General features: G+C 36.4%; 1 protein-coding gene across 1 annotated transcript in view; it reads left to right on the top strand.

The window, feature by feature from the left end:
• The first annotated feature begins 2160 nt into the window (after positions 1 to 2160).
• sfxn3 (sideroflexin 3) overlaps positions 2161 to 13714 on the top strand; it is a 22726-nt gene continuing 11172 nt past the window's right edge. The window contains exons 1-6 of the mRNA XM_039775520.1: positions 2161 to 2313; positions 3542 to 3716; positions 7256 to 7426; positions 7845 to 7943; positions 8943 to 9018; positions 13263 to 13348. Coding sequence (XP_039631454.1) covers positions 3553 to 3716; positions 7256 to 7426; positions 7845 to 7943; positions 8943 to 9018; positions 13263 to 13348 — 596 coding nt within the window. The 5' untranslated portion in view covers positions 2161 to 2313; positions 3542 to 3552. The remainder of the gene's footprint in view (positions 2314 to 3541; positions 3717 to 7255; positions 7427 to 7844; positions 7944 to 8942; positions 9019 to 13262; positions 13349 to 13714) is intronic.

Genomic DNA, 13714 nt, shown 5'->3' on the forward strand with positions numbered 1-13714 from the left:
GGAGCCTGTTATGAATCTCAATAAATAAAGGTTCTTTCTGGAACCTTCACGTGGATGGGTCTTTTCGCCCTGAAGAACTACTTTGGCACATTTACTTTTAAAAGTGAGGAGTCCAGAGCATTCTGGACCATAGACTGGGCTGAAGGTTCACCTTCCAACAAGACAATGACCCAAAGCAAAGACAACACAGGTGTAGCTTAGGGATAACTCTGAGAATGTTCTTGAGTGGCCCAGCCAGAACCCAGACCTGAACCCAATCGAACATCTCTGTAGAGACCTGAAAACAGCCGTCCATCGATGATCTCCATCCAACTTAAATGAGCTTGAGAGGATCTGCAGGCAAGAATGGTAGAAAAAAAACCAAATTCAGATGTGCAAAGCTTTTTTGCCTCATACCCAAAAAGGCTCCAGGGTGGAATTGTTGACAAAGGGGTTTGTACTGAGTAAAGGGTTTGAATGCTTTTTGTCAGTGTAATGTTTCAGTTTTTGTATTTGTAATCAGATAGCAAATCTACCTTAAATCTTGTTTGTGTTTTCTTATTCTGGTGTATTGAGAGTTGTTTGATTAAAGAAAAAATTAAATTTAACAATTTTGCCACAATACTGCAACACACCAAAATATGGAAAAAGTGAAGGGGTCGGAATACTTTCTTACACTTACATTCATTTGCTTAGCAGGTGCTTTTATCCAGAGTGACTTACAAAAGAGGTCAACATAATCAAGGAAACCAGAGTCTGGAGGACTGTTTGTGAACAAGTGTTACGGGACAAGGTTACAGAATTGGTCATTACAAGGGAAGAACTTAGAACAGAAAACAAGCTACTGTATCCTAGATTATAAAAGCTAACAATTCACCAAACAAGAGTCTTCAAGTGCTTCTTAAACACATTGAAGGAGTCAGTATTTTGAATCAAGCTGGGCAACTCGTTCCACCAGCCAGGAGCTACAAATGGAAAAGAAAAGAGATTTGATACCATGCAGAGGTGACATCACCAGACGCTGTAAATTAGCAGACTTGAGTTGTTGAGAAAGGAGCACTTTCTGAAGACTCTGTAGGTTACCATTTTCCGCAGGATGTTAACAAGATAGTATGTGAGACTTGCTTACAGCCTTGTGCTGCATTCTATTGACCAGGAAAAAGTGCAGATTCTTTGGTGAACTGTTTCTTACTTCTTGCTAGCCTGTGCCAGAAGCTCTTTACCATCCAAGCATATACATTTCCAGTATTGATGATAGAAATCCTGTCACTTGAACTGGAAGAACAAGGTGCAATGACACAGGTCTTCCCTCTGTGGGATTCCTGGCCTTGTTTCCTTCAACCACTGAACCAGTCATCACCAGCGATTCCACTGAACACCATGCCAAACTAAAATTTCTGTTCCATTACAATATTTGCCAATATACTAAATTTGTAAAAGGTACAAAGGTAAATTCCTTAACATAAAAATGTTCTTTTTCGATGTGTCTAAAATAAAAGTTTGAACAGGAGAGGTGAAATGTGTCATAATGTGGGCTGGTCTTTGACCACGAATGAATTCTCGTGTGCCCGCAGCAGTGTAAACTCATACTGGTGGGCACTGGTAGTTATGGCTAATAAGTAAACAGGGCGGGGTAACATGCGACTGGCGTCACTTAATCCGATTTAAAGAATCCTGGAAAAACACTGGAACACTCACCAGAATAATACAGAAAAGCACAATCCACATTCTCCCGATTTTTATCCGTAACCGACGTTTAACAGCAGGCCAATTAAAAACGCTAGACAGCAACAACAAAACGTTCAATGTCACAGAGGCATGAAGCCGCTTGGGAGTGTAGCGCGGAGGGGATGGGAGGAGCAAGAGCGATAGATGCTGAGTGCTCGCTTTACACGTCGAATCATTTAATTTAGGGATGCTTGAACTTCAGCTGTGCAGAACAACATTATAAGGAAATAGATGTTAATTAAATATGTCTTATTAGTATTAACAGGTTAACTTAAACTTCACATACCAAGAGGTTCGCGAGCCGACATTGCTAACCAATCGGAGCTTGCTCGCCTTACACACCCTAGTGCGCCACACCTTGATTCCCGCACAGCCAAACATGCTGGCCCGCCCTCCGGCTTCTTGATTGGTGATCATTTTCCCATTCTCGCGCCGATTGACTAAAAGCAAGCAAGTTTGTTTGGCTGAAAGAGCTGTCAGTTCCTTGCGGTTTGTATCATTGAAGGGTCACGGTTTTCTGTTTTGTAAATTGTAGAAACGCTTCGGGTTATATTGTTAATAACGTCACTGAAATAAAAACGCAAGACACAAGACAGCAGAAACCAGGTAACGGAGTGGCAGCGACTCAGAGAATAGTGTGTGTTGTCTTCTGTTGTTATTTTTTGTTAAAACTGAATGATTCAGTGGAAGGTGTTTTCTTGAATCAGTAAAAATTGCTATTCTCCATTTGTTTATATAGTTGACAACAGTGTTTAATAAAAACTGACTGATACAAGGTAATTTCAGGTGTTGTGTCTAAACGAGGGGTGTATGTTTATATTTTTATTGCTATAATTGACTACTCCTTAATTAACAAAAGTCTTTGTCCGCGGCGATTTACAATAAAATCTGTAAACGTGCAATTTAAATGTTTGACAAAAAATTCTAAAGTGAATAAGCACTAGAGAACATTTATTAAGTGTATGCTAAAAGTTGTTCTCGAGGTGTGCTCTTCACTTCTCTTTGTTATCTGAAATTAAAACAATTAGTCAAGTGGGAATATTGTCGTACCATCCGTGCACACAGTGACTTCAGTGCACAGTGACACGAAGTAACGTACCCCTGGACCGCGGTGTAAGAAATACATAATAAACACAAGACGAGTGAGGAACTGTACTATAAATAAATAAATGGTAAATGAGTAGATAGTAATACTGTACATTGAAATAGGTGGCAATGGATGATAACAATAATTAGTAATAAAAACAACAGTAATGGCAAAAGTAACAATTGTACTGCATAAAAATAAACCACAAGGAACAGATTAGTTAGCTTAACTGGAATACGAAGACAGATTCTGCTTGCAAACAGTATAATTGAAGTAGTAATGGAGCGATAGCATTCCACCATCAGTACTGTCCATGCACTTTTTCCACATACATATATTTATTTTGTACAGCACTTTTTTTATTGGGAACACACTCCCAAAGTACTTTACAAGTACAGATATGCAGTACAAAATTGTGCAGGTGTTTCGGACATTTATTTGCCATTGAAACCCAGGCAGACTACTGTAAATGACTCGCACATGGCCAAACAGTTAGGCCAGGACAGAAACTGACAGAGTCCAATTCCTTAGCCACTATACTTGTTTAAAAAAACAACATAAAAGATCTCTCGGAGATAATCGCAGCCTTAAAGTCTCTTAACAATTTTTGTATTTGTTGTTTAAAAGTGAACCATAATGGCTGTAGTTTTTATTCTGAGGTAGTCAAAAGTTTGTCTACAACTGATGCTGTTTATTTTTTTTCCTGTGAATGCCAAACTTGCCATCTAACCTCTTTTACCTCCATAGCTTTTAGAAGGATGTCAAGAGACCTGCCATTGGATATTAACATAAAGGAGCCACAATGGGATCAAAGCACATTTGTTGGACGGGCTAAGCATTTCTTCACTGTGACGGACCCCAGGAATGTCTTATTATCCAGCGCAGCACTGGAGGATGCCAGGAGGATTATAGAAAATTATAGGTGAGCCCAAGAATTATTGGTGACTCCAGTAAGAAGATCTGCAAATGAATGGGGTGTGGGGAATCATTATTAATACCATCATATGCATCAAAATATACTTGAAGATTTTTTCTCTCTACAATCAAACTGGCATACAATACCCTGCAACAGTATACACTCCTTTTACTAGTCCTCTTAATTTTACTGTATAACAAATCTTCGCTCAAAGTTTGTTCTATTTGATATTTTTATTTAAAAGCACTGAAAATGTATTTGTGTATTATGGTGACATTTGTCAAATTAGAAAAACAGGATATATGCATAGATATTCAATCCCTGTGTTTTGAAAGCCCCAGTTATTGAATTATTAAAATAACTGCCATATAGTCTGGATAAAAAAATTTTGTTTAAGAGATTGTTATTCAGATTGTGAATGTACTGAGCAGCAGTAAAATTTAAGACTAAAAAGCATTCAAAAGAAGTTAAAAAAAAAAAAATAATAGGATGCTAATATATACATTAGGAAAAGGGAACAAAACTATACCCAAGTATTTGGCTGACTCTGTAGATATTACTTTTTGTCTAATAGGCTATATGCACACAGTAGTGCTGATGTACTTCCAGTGAAATCTCAGCCAGCTCAGTCACTTCCGTTGTCCATACTGCAGTTGTGATTTTTGTTTACCGGCAAGAATGTCAGAGAAAAAGAAGTTTAAGTTTCAACATACATATAGCTCTATAGCTGAACATTGTTGTGGGCTTCCACTAAGTACAAGAAAGTCTTTAGTTATTACACATTTTCTTCCTACACGGAAACCGGATCTAAATGGATTGTCACTGTCATGAGGGAGAGCTTTACAGTTAGTCTCTATACCCAAGTTTGTAGCTGGCACAAAAAAAAAAAGGATTTTTGCAAGCCCAGGTCTGAGACAGGGTGGCGACTGTTGAAGAAGTGAGTAGTTCCTGTGTTGTTTGAGTGGAACATTTTCGCCTTTCCACCTTAAAGACTGGGGGTTGGGGAGATAAGAAAGTGACAGTCAGAGGATGACACTCTGGGTGAGGAGGAGAAGGATGAAATGCTCAAGGACCACGACTACGCCTCAGCTCCGGCTCCAGCAGTTGTTGACCCAGCGCTTGAGGAAAACATACCTCTCAGAGAGGAGATCCTTCAGCTGAGGAAACAAATTGACACCTTAACAATGAAGCAGCCGTTTGGCATCCACCATTTTGCTGGTTCAGACAGAGACGTTTTTTTTTTTTTAACAAGGTAAAATGTCCAGCAGGCTCATGTTATTATGTATTAAGCTTAAACACATATTCACCTGAATAAAGTTTAATGACTAATTACTGAAATGCTTTTTTTTTTAATAAAAGAAGCCTAATGTAATCACATATCTGTCCCATGTAAGTTCATAGTAGAGCCAAGTTTTTAATATGTCCGGATCTTAGCTTTGTTATTGTGGATATAGCTTGAAACGTACAGTTTGAAGCCCTACTCCTTTTTAGACCCTGATGTTTGCCACAATGTTTGAATAATGCGACTTAAGTTGTTTACCGTGAGTCAGGGTACGTCTTGAAGCGTATAGCTAGTCCGTTATGGTATCAGTACTGGATGATGCAGAATGTGGAAGAGAGTGTGCATATAGCCTATTAGTAACAAGTCAAAGGCATATCAAAACACCAAGATGTTGCCTAAGATGAAGCCTCAAAAATAAAAAGCTATTTAATATTTATGTTAGGCAGAATGTCCAGTGGGAGCTGGGTAGCCTTTTGCAGATTTTTTTTTTCTCCAACTTAACTGGAAGACTTTATTTCTCTTATTATATATCTCTCTTATATAAGTGTGCATTATTTATTTTTGTATACTATTTATGTATTACTTGATTTAAATTTAAATTTAGTTTTTGAGCTATATTGTTTGCATGAAAATGTGCATAGAAATAAATGCTGTTGTTGTATACAGGGCTGTGGAGTCGGTAGATAAATGTTCCGACTCCGACTCCTCAGTTTCTAAATCTTCCGACTCCGACTCCTCTGTATGTATATACTGTGCTAATGTATTTTCTACATCCATTGAAGGAAAGGAAGGCAACATACATGTCATTTCACCACAGAACTACTGGCTAGGAAGCCAACACTCTACTATAATGCCAGATTAAAGACAAACACAATGAAAATAAGGTTTTGTTTATTTTTTTTTAAACAAGTGTCTGGATAGTAATAGCAGGCCTAAAAATCAGGAACAGGAAATGTATTGGTTCAAAAATACAAACCACATTCTTTGGTAGTTTTAACTTTTAAAACAAAAAAAAGCTTAACTATATGAACTAAAAACAATATCTGGAAAACCTATATTAAACTTGGAATACAGTTATAGTTAAAGGAAAGGAAATAAATATGGCAGCCTCCATATTCCTCTGACCTCGGGTTCCCTTTAAATGCAATCTAAAATCAGGGGGCTTTAGGCTAGGTTCACAGTTCCCTATAACAGTGGAACACGACACAATGGAAAGCGGTGCCGCACCTTACCTGTGCATTAATTCCATATAGTGACGCATGCAGTCAATGAAAAGCATGCTTCATGGTTACTTGACATGTTCGTTCTGTGGTAACATTATGCACTGCATGCATTGGGCTTTATTCTTACAGCAGAGAAGTAGTTCATTATGACTGTTTGTGAATTGTGACATTTCAACTTACTTTTTTAATTCCCATTTAAATTTAGTAGGAGTCGGTTAACTTTTTGCCGACCGAATCCAGGTACCCAAAATTGTCTCCGACTCCACAGGCCTGGTTGTATAAAGGTTGGTCCTGAAAACTCTAAGCACAAAACAAGGAAATTTGTGAGAGAAGCCAAAGAGAGACCAGAAATTACTTTGAAGGAGCTACAGAATTTAGTACCTAAGAGATGTGTAAAGGTGGAAAAAAAAAAAAAAGGTGCAATAAAAAAATGCAGGTTTCTGGTGGTGTTGCTTTAGAATGGGGGTCTAGTTTTTGTGTCCTATATTGGCACCCTTTATATCAGTAGATGAACATTTAAATACTATATTATATGCAAACATTGTTATTAATCAGGTTTATTCCTTCTGGGGTTACACCTTTTTAGCCTACCTAACAGTCGCACTGGAGTCGACACGGGCATGCCAACATTCCAGTACTGCACTTTTCATACTTGGCTCAGCCCATACCCAACAAGTTTAGGCTGAATTGAAGATAAATAGGTGTATCTAAAAATGTGGTCACCTAAAAAAGGACTTGCAGGTCTGCTCTCTTTGTAGACTGTCACATTTCACCATAAATAAAAGATTTAAAGCTGAAACCTTTAGTAAAATCCAGTGTGGTGAGAGAGGACATGCAGGTGATGGGTGTAACAGAACAAGATGCAGAGGACAGAAAGATGTGGAAGAAGATGATCCACTGTGGCAATCCCTAACAGGAACAGCTGAAAGAACAAGAAGTGCATTTGCCTCATATTTTACACATTTTATTTTGTTAAACAGTCTGACTATAACAGTTCTTTCAAAGTTCACTGTACCTGACTCATTTTTGTTTTTCTTTAGGGCAGGAATAGTAAGCCCAGGATTAACAGAAGATGAGCTGTGGAGAGCCAAATATATTTACGACTCTGCATTCCATCCGGATACTGGTGAGAAGATGTTTCTAATTGGGAGGATGTCTGCACAAGTTCCAATGAATATGACCATCACTGGCTGCATGCTCACTTTCTACAGGTATTTACTGTTTTAGAAATGACCGTCATTGCTCTTGAAGATGTATAATAATGCCAGCATGAGGTGCAAAAAGAGAGTCTTTGTCTTACTAGTGATTAAATTAACTCTGCCAATGTCAGTATACTTCTGTGCTCAGTGCTGCCGGCATGGGCTCTGAACCTCCCCATGAGCCTGAATTGGATTAAGTGAGTTTAAGAATGTTATACTATCATTTTCGATTTTTCTTAAAATATGTATTTTAAAATACTTCTGAAATCATAGGCATTATCTTGTTTATACCTTTTAGTCCAGTCAAAGATGATTTACTTTGTCAACTGCTTCCTTTGAGCAGTTCTATTTTAATTCTTCAGTTATACATGTACATTTGTATCTTTTATTTAAATGAAATGTTAATCTTTTTCTATACTCCTACCTGCAGGACAACTCCAGCTGTGGTCTTCTGGCAGTGGGTAAACCAGTCATTCAACGCTATCGTCAATTACACAAACCGCAGCGGAGATGCCCCCATTACTGTGAAGTAGGAGGCTAAGATCAGTTCTTGAAATGATAATATAAAGTCTCTCTGTGCAAGGTTAACACACTTTTCTGGCGGAAAAACTGCATTTTTTAAAGATTGCCTCATGTGCATGTGAATGCAACCTAGTACCAGTAATGATGTTATTTTGTTTTGTTTCCTAGATACAAGAGCAAATGCATGCATCTTAGTGTGTGCAAGACGTGTATATAAACACTGTATTCAAAAAGATGAAATGCAGTACATTCATGTGGGTCTGAAAAGAAAATATATTAAAATGTGTTTTAAATAAATACTCAAATTTGAAGATTAGTTATTCATGAAGATTAAAATGTTAGTAGCTCACATCTGGTAAGGTGATGCTTCATGAATCTTAGCTGCTTTACAATGCTTGGTTCTGTGTTATTTCGTGGCCATGGTGCCTTCTGTGAACACTTCATGTGTTCCATGTATTTGCACACGTTTCTTCAGACAGTTTAAAGATTTACTGTTATGTTAATTTAGTGTCTCAGAAATTACTTCATTTAAAGCAAATGTGTTTGTGCACCCTGCAGTGGACCTGGACAGTCCCATCCAGGGCTTGACCTCCCTGCATCCCTTCACAAAAAATAAGGGTTAAAAGTATTTAATGGTATTACAAAAAATGTAATGAAAAAAGTAGATAAAAATAATTTATATGAGATATGCAGGTAAGGATTTTAATATTGTAATTCACAAACAAAATTTATGTAGTTTTTCCAATTAATTAGTGTCTTGATTACAGTTCAAATGCAAGCTTAATTTTCTAGTAATGTTAACATTTTCAAAAGGTATTATCTTCATTTTTTCCTAAGCATTTGCAAAAATAATTTATTATGTATAAAAGTAAGGAATTGTTAACATTTTACTTTGTAAATGTATTTTATATAATAATTATTCAACTCATCAATTTAATGATAGAGTATATTCCTGTTCTGACCTTTAATCCTCAATTTTATTTTTTGTTGATTCTTTTCTTTTAAGTCAACTAGGTGCTGCCTATGTGAGTGCCACAACAGGAGCAGTTGTCACAGCACTGGGGCTGAAATCTTTAACCAAGGTATATAATTTTTTAGCACTATGACCCAGTTTTCCACATATAGACAAAATTCAAATACTTAGGGTGGAATTTTAATGCACATTTAAAAAAATTGGGGGAAAAAAAACAAATTTAGTTCTGCAGTAGAGTGCAATGTGAAGTAGTTTCCTTTTCTACTACAGTGCAAATGTGTTGCTTTCTGTTGAGCCTTGTTATGTTAAAGCTATTTTAGTATATTATGCATCAGTAGTATAATGCTTATAACCAGTCATGCCAAACAGTCAAAGTGCACTGTGCACATACTTGATAACTAATATATAAATTAAAACTTATTTTACACTATCAGCTAGGAAGTGAAAGATGGGCATTCTTCACTTAGATGTGTTGTTATACATAAATGTAAATGCAGACTTGTATGCACATCTGACTATGGATTATGAAAGTGTATTAAAGCATAATAATAATAATAGGAGTGTTTTTGATGATATTTTTTACCTTGTGTTATGTATCACCAATTAAAACAGGAAACCAGGAGCAAACGGATGGCTTAAAATTGAAAAAGTACAGAAAGATTTTGAATATTCCTATTTATTATGTGTGTATCTTAATGGCTTTCTGAATTAAATGGGATAGTCTCGCAAAACATATATGGCCAATACATTACTTGATGTTTCCTGTTGGTTTTTTTTTTATTTTTTTATTTCCTCAAATTGAATAGTTCGCCATCCATCCACTAGGAAACCTTAAATCAAGTGTAGGGTCACAGGTGCCAGTGCATTGCAGGACATAACTTAATCCCATTCAGCACAGAGTTTAATTTTGTTTTCTTCAAGTTTTTATTACAAAAATAAGAAAGTGAAATACCTAAAACATCAAAGCACAGGGCCAGTATAATGCCATCAGTTATTCTAATACACATCATGTTGATGTGGAAGAAAATCTAGAGCACCTTGAGAAGACCGTCATGCAGACAGCAGTGAATTTTGATCACTTTAAACACATTTTTTCCTCAAAAATGAATGCAGGCTAGGACTAAATATAAAAAGTAGATTAAATGAAATATGTAATTAATTTATTCATAAAGATGGAGATGTACTTTTCAGTAATGCATAAATTATCTATTGTACCTTTGTATTTAAAAGAAATTTAAGGAACATCACCTTTGGACATGTTGATTATTCAATTATGTTGTTCTGCTTTTGAAGTTTTCTTTTAATTTCAGAGTGATACATATATCTGTCAGTTAATGAACATAAACAAAAGCTTGTTAATTTTTTTTTAAATTCTACAACTTGCTTTTAAATACTGCCGTCCAATGACTGTGCAGCACAAGAGTACCAAAAACAGTATCTGCAGAATTTATGAATTTTGTAATGTGGGCTGAGAAAAGAATATATTAAGCATCATTATACACTTTGTAGTATCTTTTAACACAGAGAAAATCATGCACTTAATGTTTCAATGTAGTTTCTGTATTCAAAATAGTAATTTATGTTTTGAAAAACTGCAGTGGGTATGTAAATATATGCCCTATAACATAACATTTGGTTAAAGTGACATTGGGTCTACCATCTTGACACACTGCTTTTAAAGTGGTTTCAGTTTCTGGGACATACTTTGTGACCACCACTTTCAAGCTGTGTCACAGGATCCTAGTAAGATTAAGGTCAGTACTGTGTCAAACACATTCACCTTATCACAAGAGTCATTCATGAGTTGTCTTGGTTGACCCCCCTAAATTTGAAATTTGGCCATTGAGTATCAATTTTGATCTCTTCTGACAACTAACACATTTTCTCCAAAACATAGTTGGTTTATTCGCATGCATTCTGGCAAACTCCGGAGGAGCCCTAAGACGATTCCTTTATTAAAGGCTAATGTTTTGCAAGTCTCTTTACATAGCTTACTGTCACACTATTACACCATTCCTATTATTAAACTGTTTAGTGATTGTTGGCCTGTAAGAAGGTTGTCTTACAAGTCTCTTTATTGCGAGTATTTGGGCAATACAGTGCAGCCTCAATTCTTTTTAAATTCGGAGCTTATTTAAATGCTTTGTTTGTACTATGTATATGTACCAGGGTAGGCAATAAGTTTATTTAAGGTGCAGTTTTTCCATCTACTGATCAAAATCCAGTGACATTTTATAAAGAATTTGGGGCATTTTGCAAAATATACAATTTTCCCCAGAGTATTTAAAGTAACTTGGAAAGAAAGAGAGGGGGCAATCACAACAAACAAACAGGAATGGGGTAGGAAGAAATTGCATGAAGAAAACGTTTTGACACATGTACATATACTACCAGTGACATGGTAAAGTGCAGCTTACTAAAAGAATTACAGTCAAGCAGAATGGTTGTGGGAGGAAGCTCGAACTAGATTAAAAGCATTAAAGGAGACATGCATTTTCCTTCTGTTCATTAATAAAGTTGTCGCATGTTTTTCTTGATCAATCCTGTTAATTCATTGTCAGTTCTTCATCACGTGCCTATGCATGGTAAAGTTAATGAAACACTATAGTTACCATCTAGAAAAATGTCAGATGATGTGCTTCATGGTGGTAGTTTTATGTCCCTTTCTTCATGAACGTAAGTTTAGTCTGTAGCAGGCATATCAAGCGACAGCCTGACTGTTACAAGTAAATACCTAAGTAAGTATATAATAAACTGACATACGAGGTGTGGGAGAAAAGTAATGAGACTGATTTTTTATTTACCAAAATTTTTATTTTTTTCAAACAATGTTATCCCCTTCAAAGTAGTTCCCTTGGGCAGCTACACACCGATGGAGATGTTGTTCCCACTGTTGGTAGCAGCGCTGGAAGTCTTCAACCGGTATGGTCTTCAGCATGTCCGTTACAGTCTTTTGGATGTTTTCTAAAGTCCCGAAATGACGTCCTTTTGAGGACATTTTTCAGTTTAGGAAAAAGGAAAAAGTCACATGGACTGAGGTCAGGTGAATAAGGGGGCTGAGGAACCACAGGAATGCCTTTTGAGGTCAAAAATTCTGTTATGGAGAGGGCATTTTTTCGGCACCATTTTGGCACAGACCTTTCGCATGTGCAAATGTTCAGTCAAAATTTGATGAACGGTAAATCTGTTCAAATTTAATTGTTCACTCAACATTCTTAATGTTAAACGACGGTCTGATCTCACAAGAGTGTTCACACGCTCGATGTTTTCATTGGTTTTCGGTTGAAGTCCTCCTGAACGGTGTTCATCTTCAACGTGTTTTCTGCCTTCCAAAAATTATTTGTGCCAGCGAAAAACTTGAGCTCAGGATAAAGAATGTTCCCCATAGGCCTGTTTTAACTTTTCAAACGTCACACTTGCCGTTTTAATGGCACAACGTTGCTCCAAATTTCGCTGTTCCATTTTGCGTGACGCACAACCAAAAACACAACTTCGCTAATAGCAGTCACAAAAATCACGTAGTTAACGGAAGGAGTTGAAACTCACACTGAGCTATGGGAGGGTACTGATACACGTGCTCTATCAAGGACAACAGCGCAGCGTTGCCAGATCGCTTACAGTGTTGCCAGTCTCATTACTTTTCTGCCACACCTCATATCTGGGTGATTTAGAAGTCACTTTGTTCCGATATGATGACTGCCATCTTGTGGACCACTTGACTAAATCTGGGCCACACTTTGAAACCCACTGAAACAGTATAAGTTTCCAACCTGGTTTCCTAACAATGTTTTTAATATTAGCCGCCCTGTTAGTCACTTAAATGAATCCATTCATGAATCATCATCAGAAAAATTAATCACTACTAACTGCGCAGATATGTGATGATTTGTTTTCAGTCACTGACAAAAAGCCACATATTTTATGTTTTATGCCAACTTTGCAATACACTTGAAGTATGTTGTGAACATGCATTTCTATTTCACACCCAACTTACTTCCATTTTTCAATGGTTAACCAGACCCATTAAATAGTTACAGACATTGTGCTGCTAGTAGTGGTATTGTTGTTCATGTTTTGAAGTAGCCAGTTGTACAAACTGTATTTGTATGTTTATACTCTTAATTAATTGGAGAGTTTCAAAGTCATACCAATAAAATTTCTTGCCTTAAATAATGTTTATAAACCGTTTAAGAAGAAAGTTTAAATATTGCAAGTGTGTTTTGATTATTATCTTTTCAATAGTACAAAAAATATACATTTAGAATGTGACGTAAACAGTTGGAGAAGAGACTTTAATAAATTCATATTCAAAAAAGAAGTGTGAAGTTATTAGTTATTTCTTTTTTTTTTTAGCATTTACCTGCAATTATTGGTCGTTTTGTTCCATTTGCAGCAGTGGCTGCAGCAAACTGCATCAACATTCCTTTTATGAGGCAAAGGTGAGTAAACATAAACTGATTCAGAAATAACTTAACTACAATTGCTCATATTTATGTTTACATGCAATTTTTAAAATTTTTTTTAACTTCATAGCAATATGCAATAAGTGGCTTAACCAACTAACTTGAAATGCATGTTTGCAATATAGGAAGATTTTACAGTTTTGCCAAATAATCATAACGAGGAAACCAGAAAAATAAGGGAAGGACACGCTACGTCCACAAACAGAATGACTGGGCCAGAAATTAACACAGTATCCAAAACTGTGAGACAGTATTGCTAATTACTGGGCCATCCTACTACACTAGACAAACATAATATTTGTAACCAATAACATCAGGCAAGAAAACTAATTATGATATCTT

The sequence above is a fragment of the Polypterus senegalus genome, chromosome 1 (assembly GCF_016835505.1).
Source record: "Polypterus senegalus isolate Bchr_013 chromosome 1, ASM1683550v1, whole genome shotgun sequence".
NCBI classification, from domain to species: Eukaryota; Metazoa; Chordata; class Cladistia; order Polypteriformes; family Polypteridae; genus Polypterus; species Polypterus senegalus.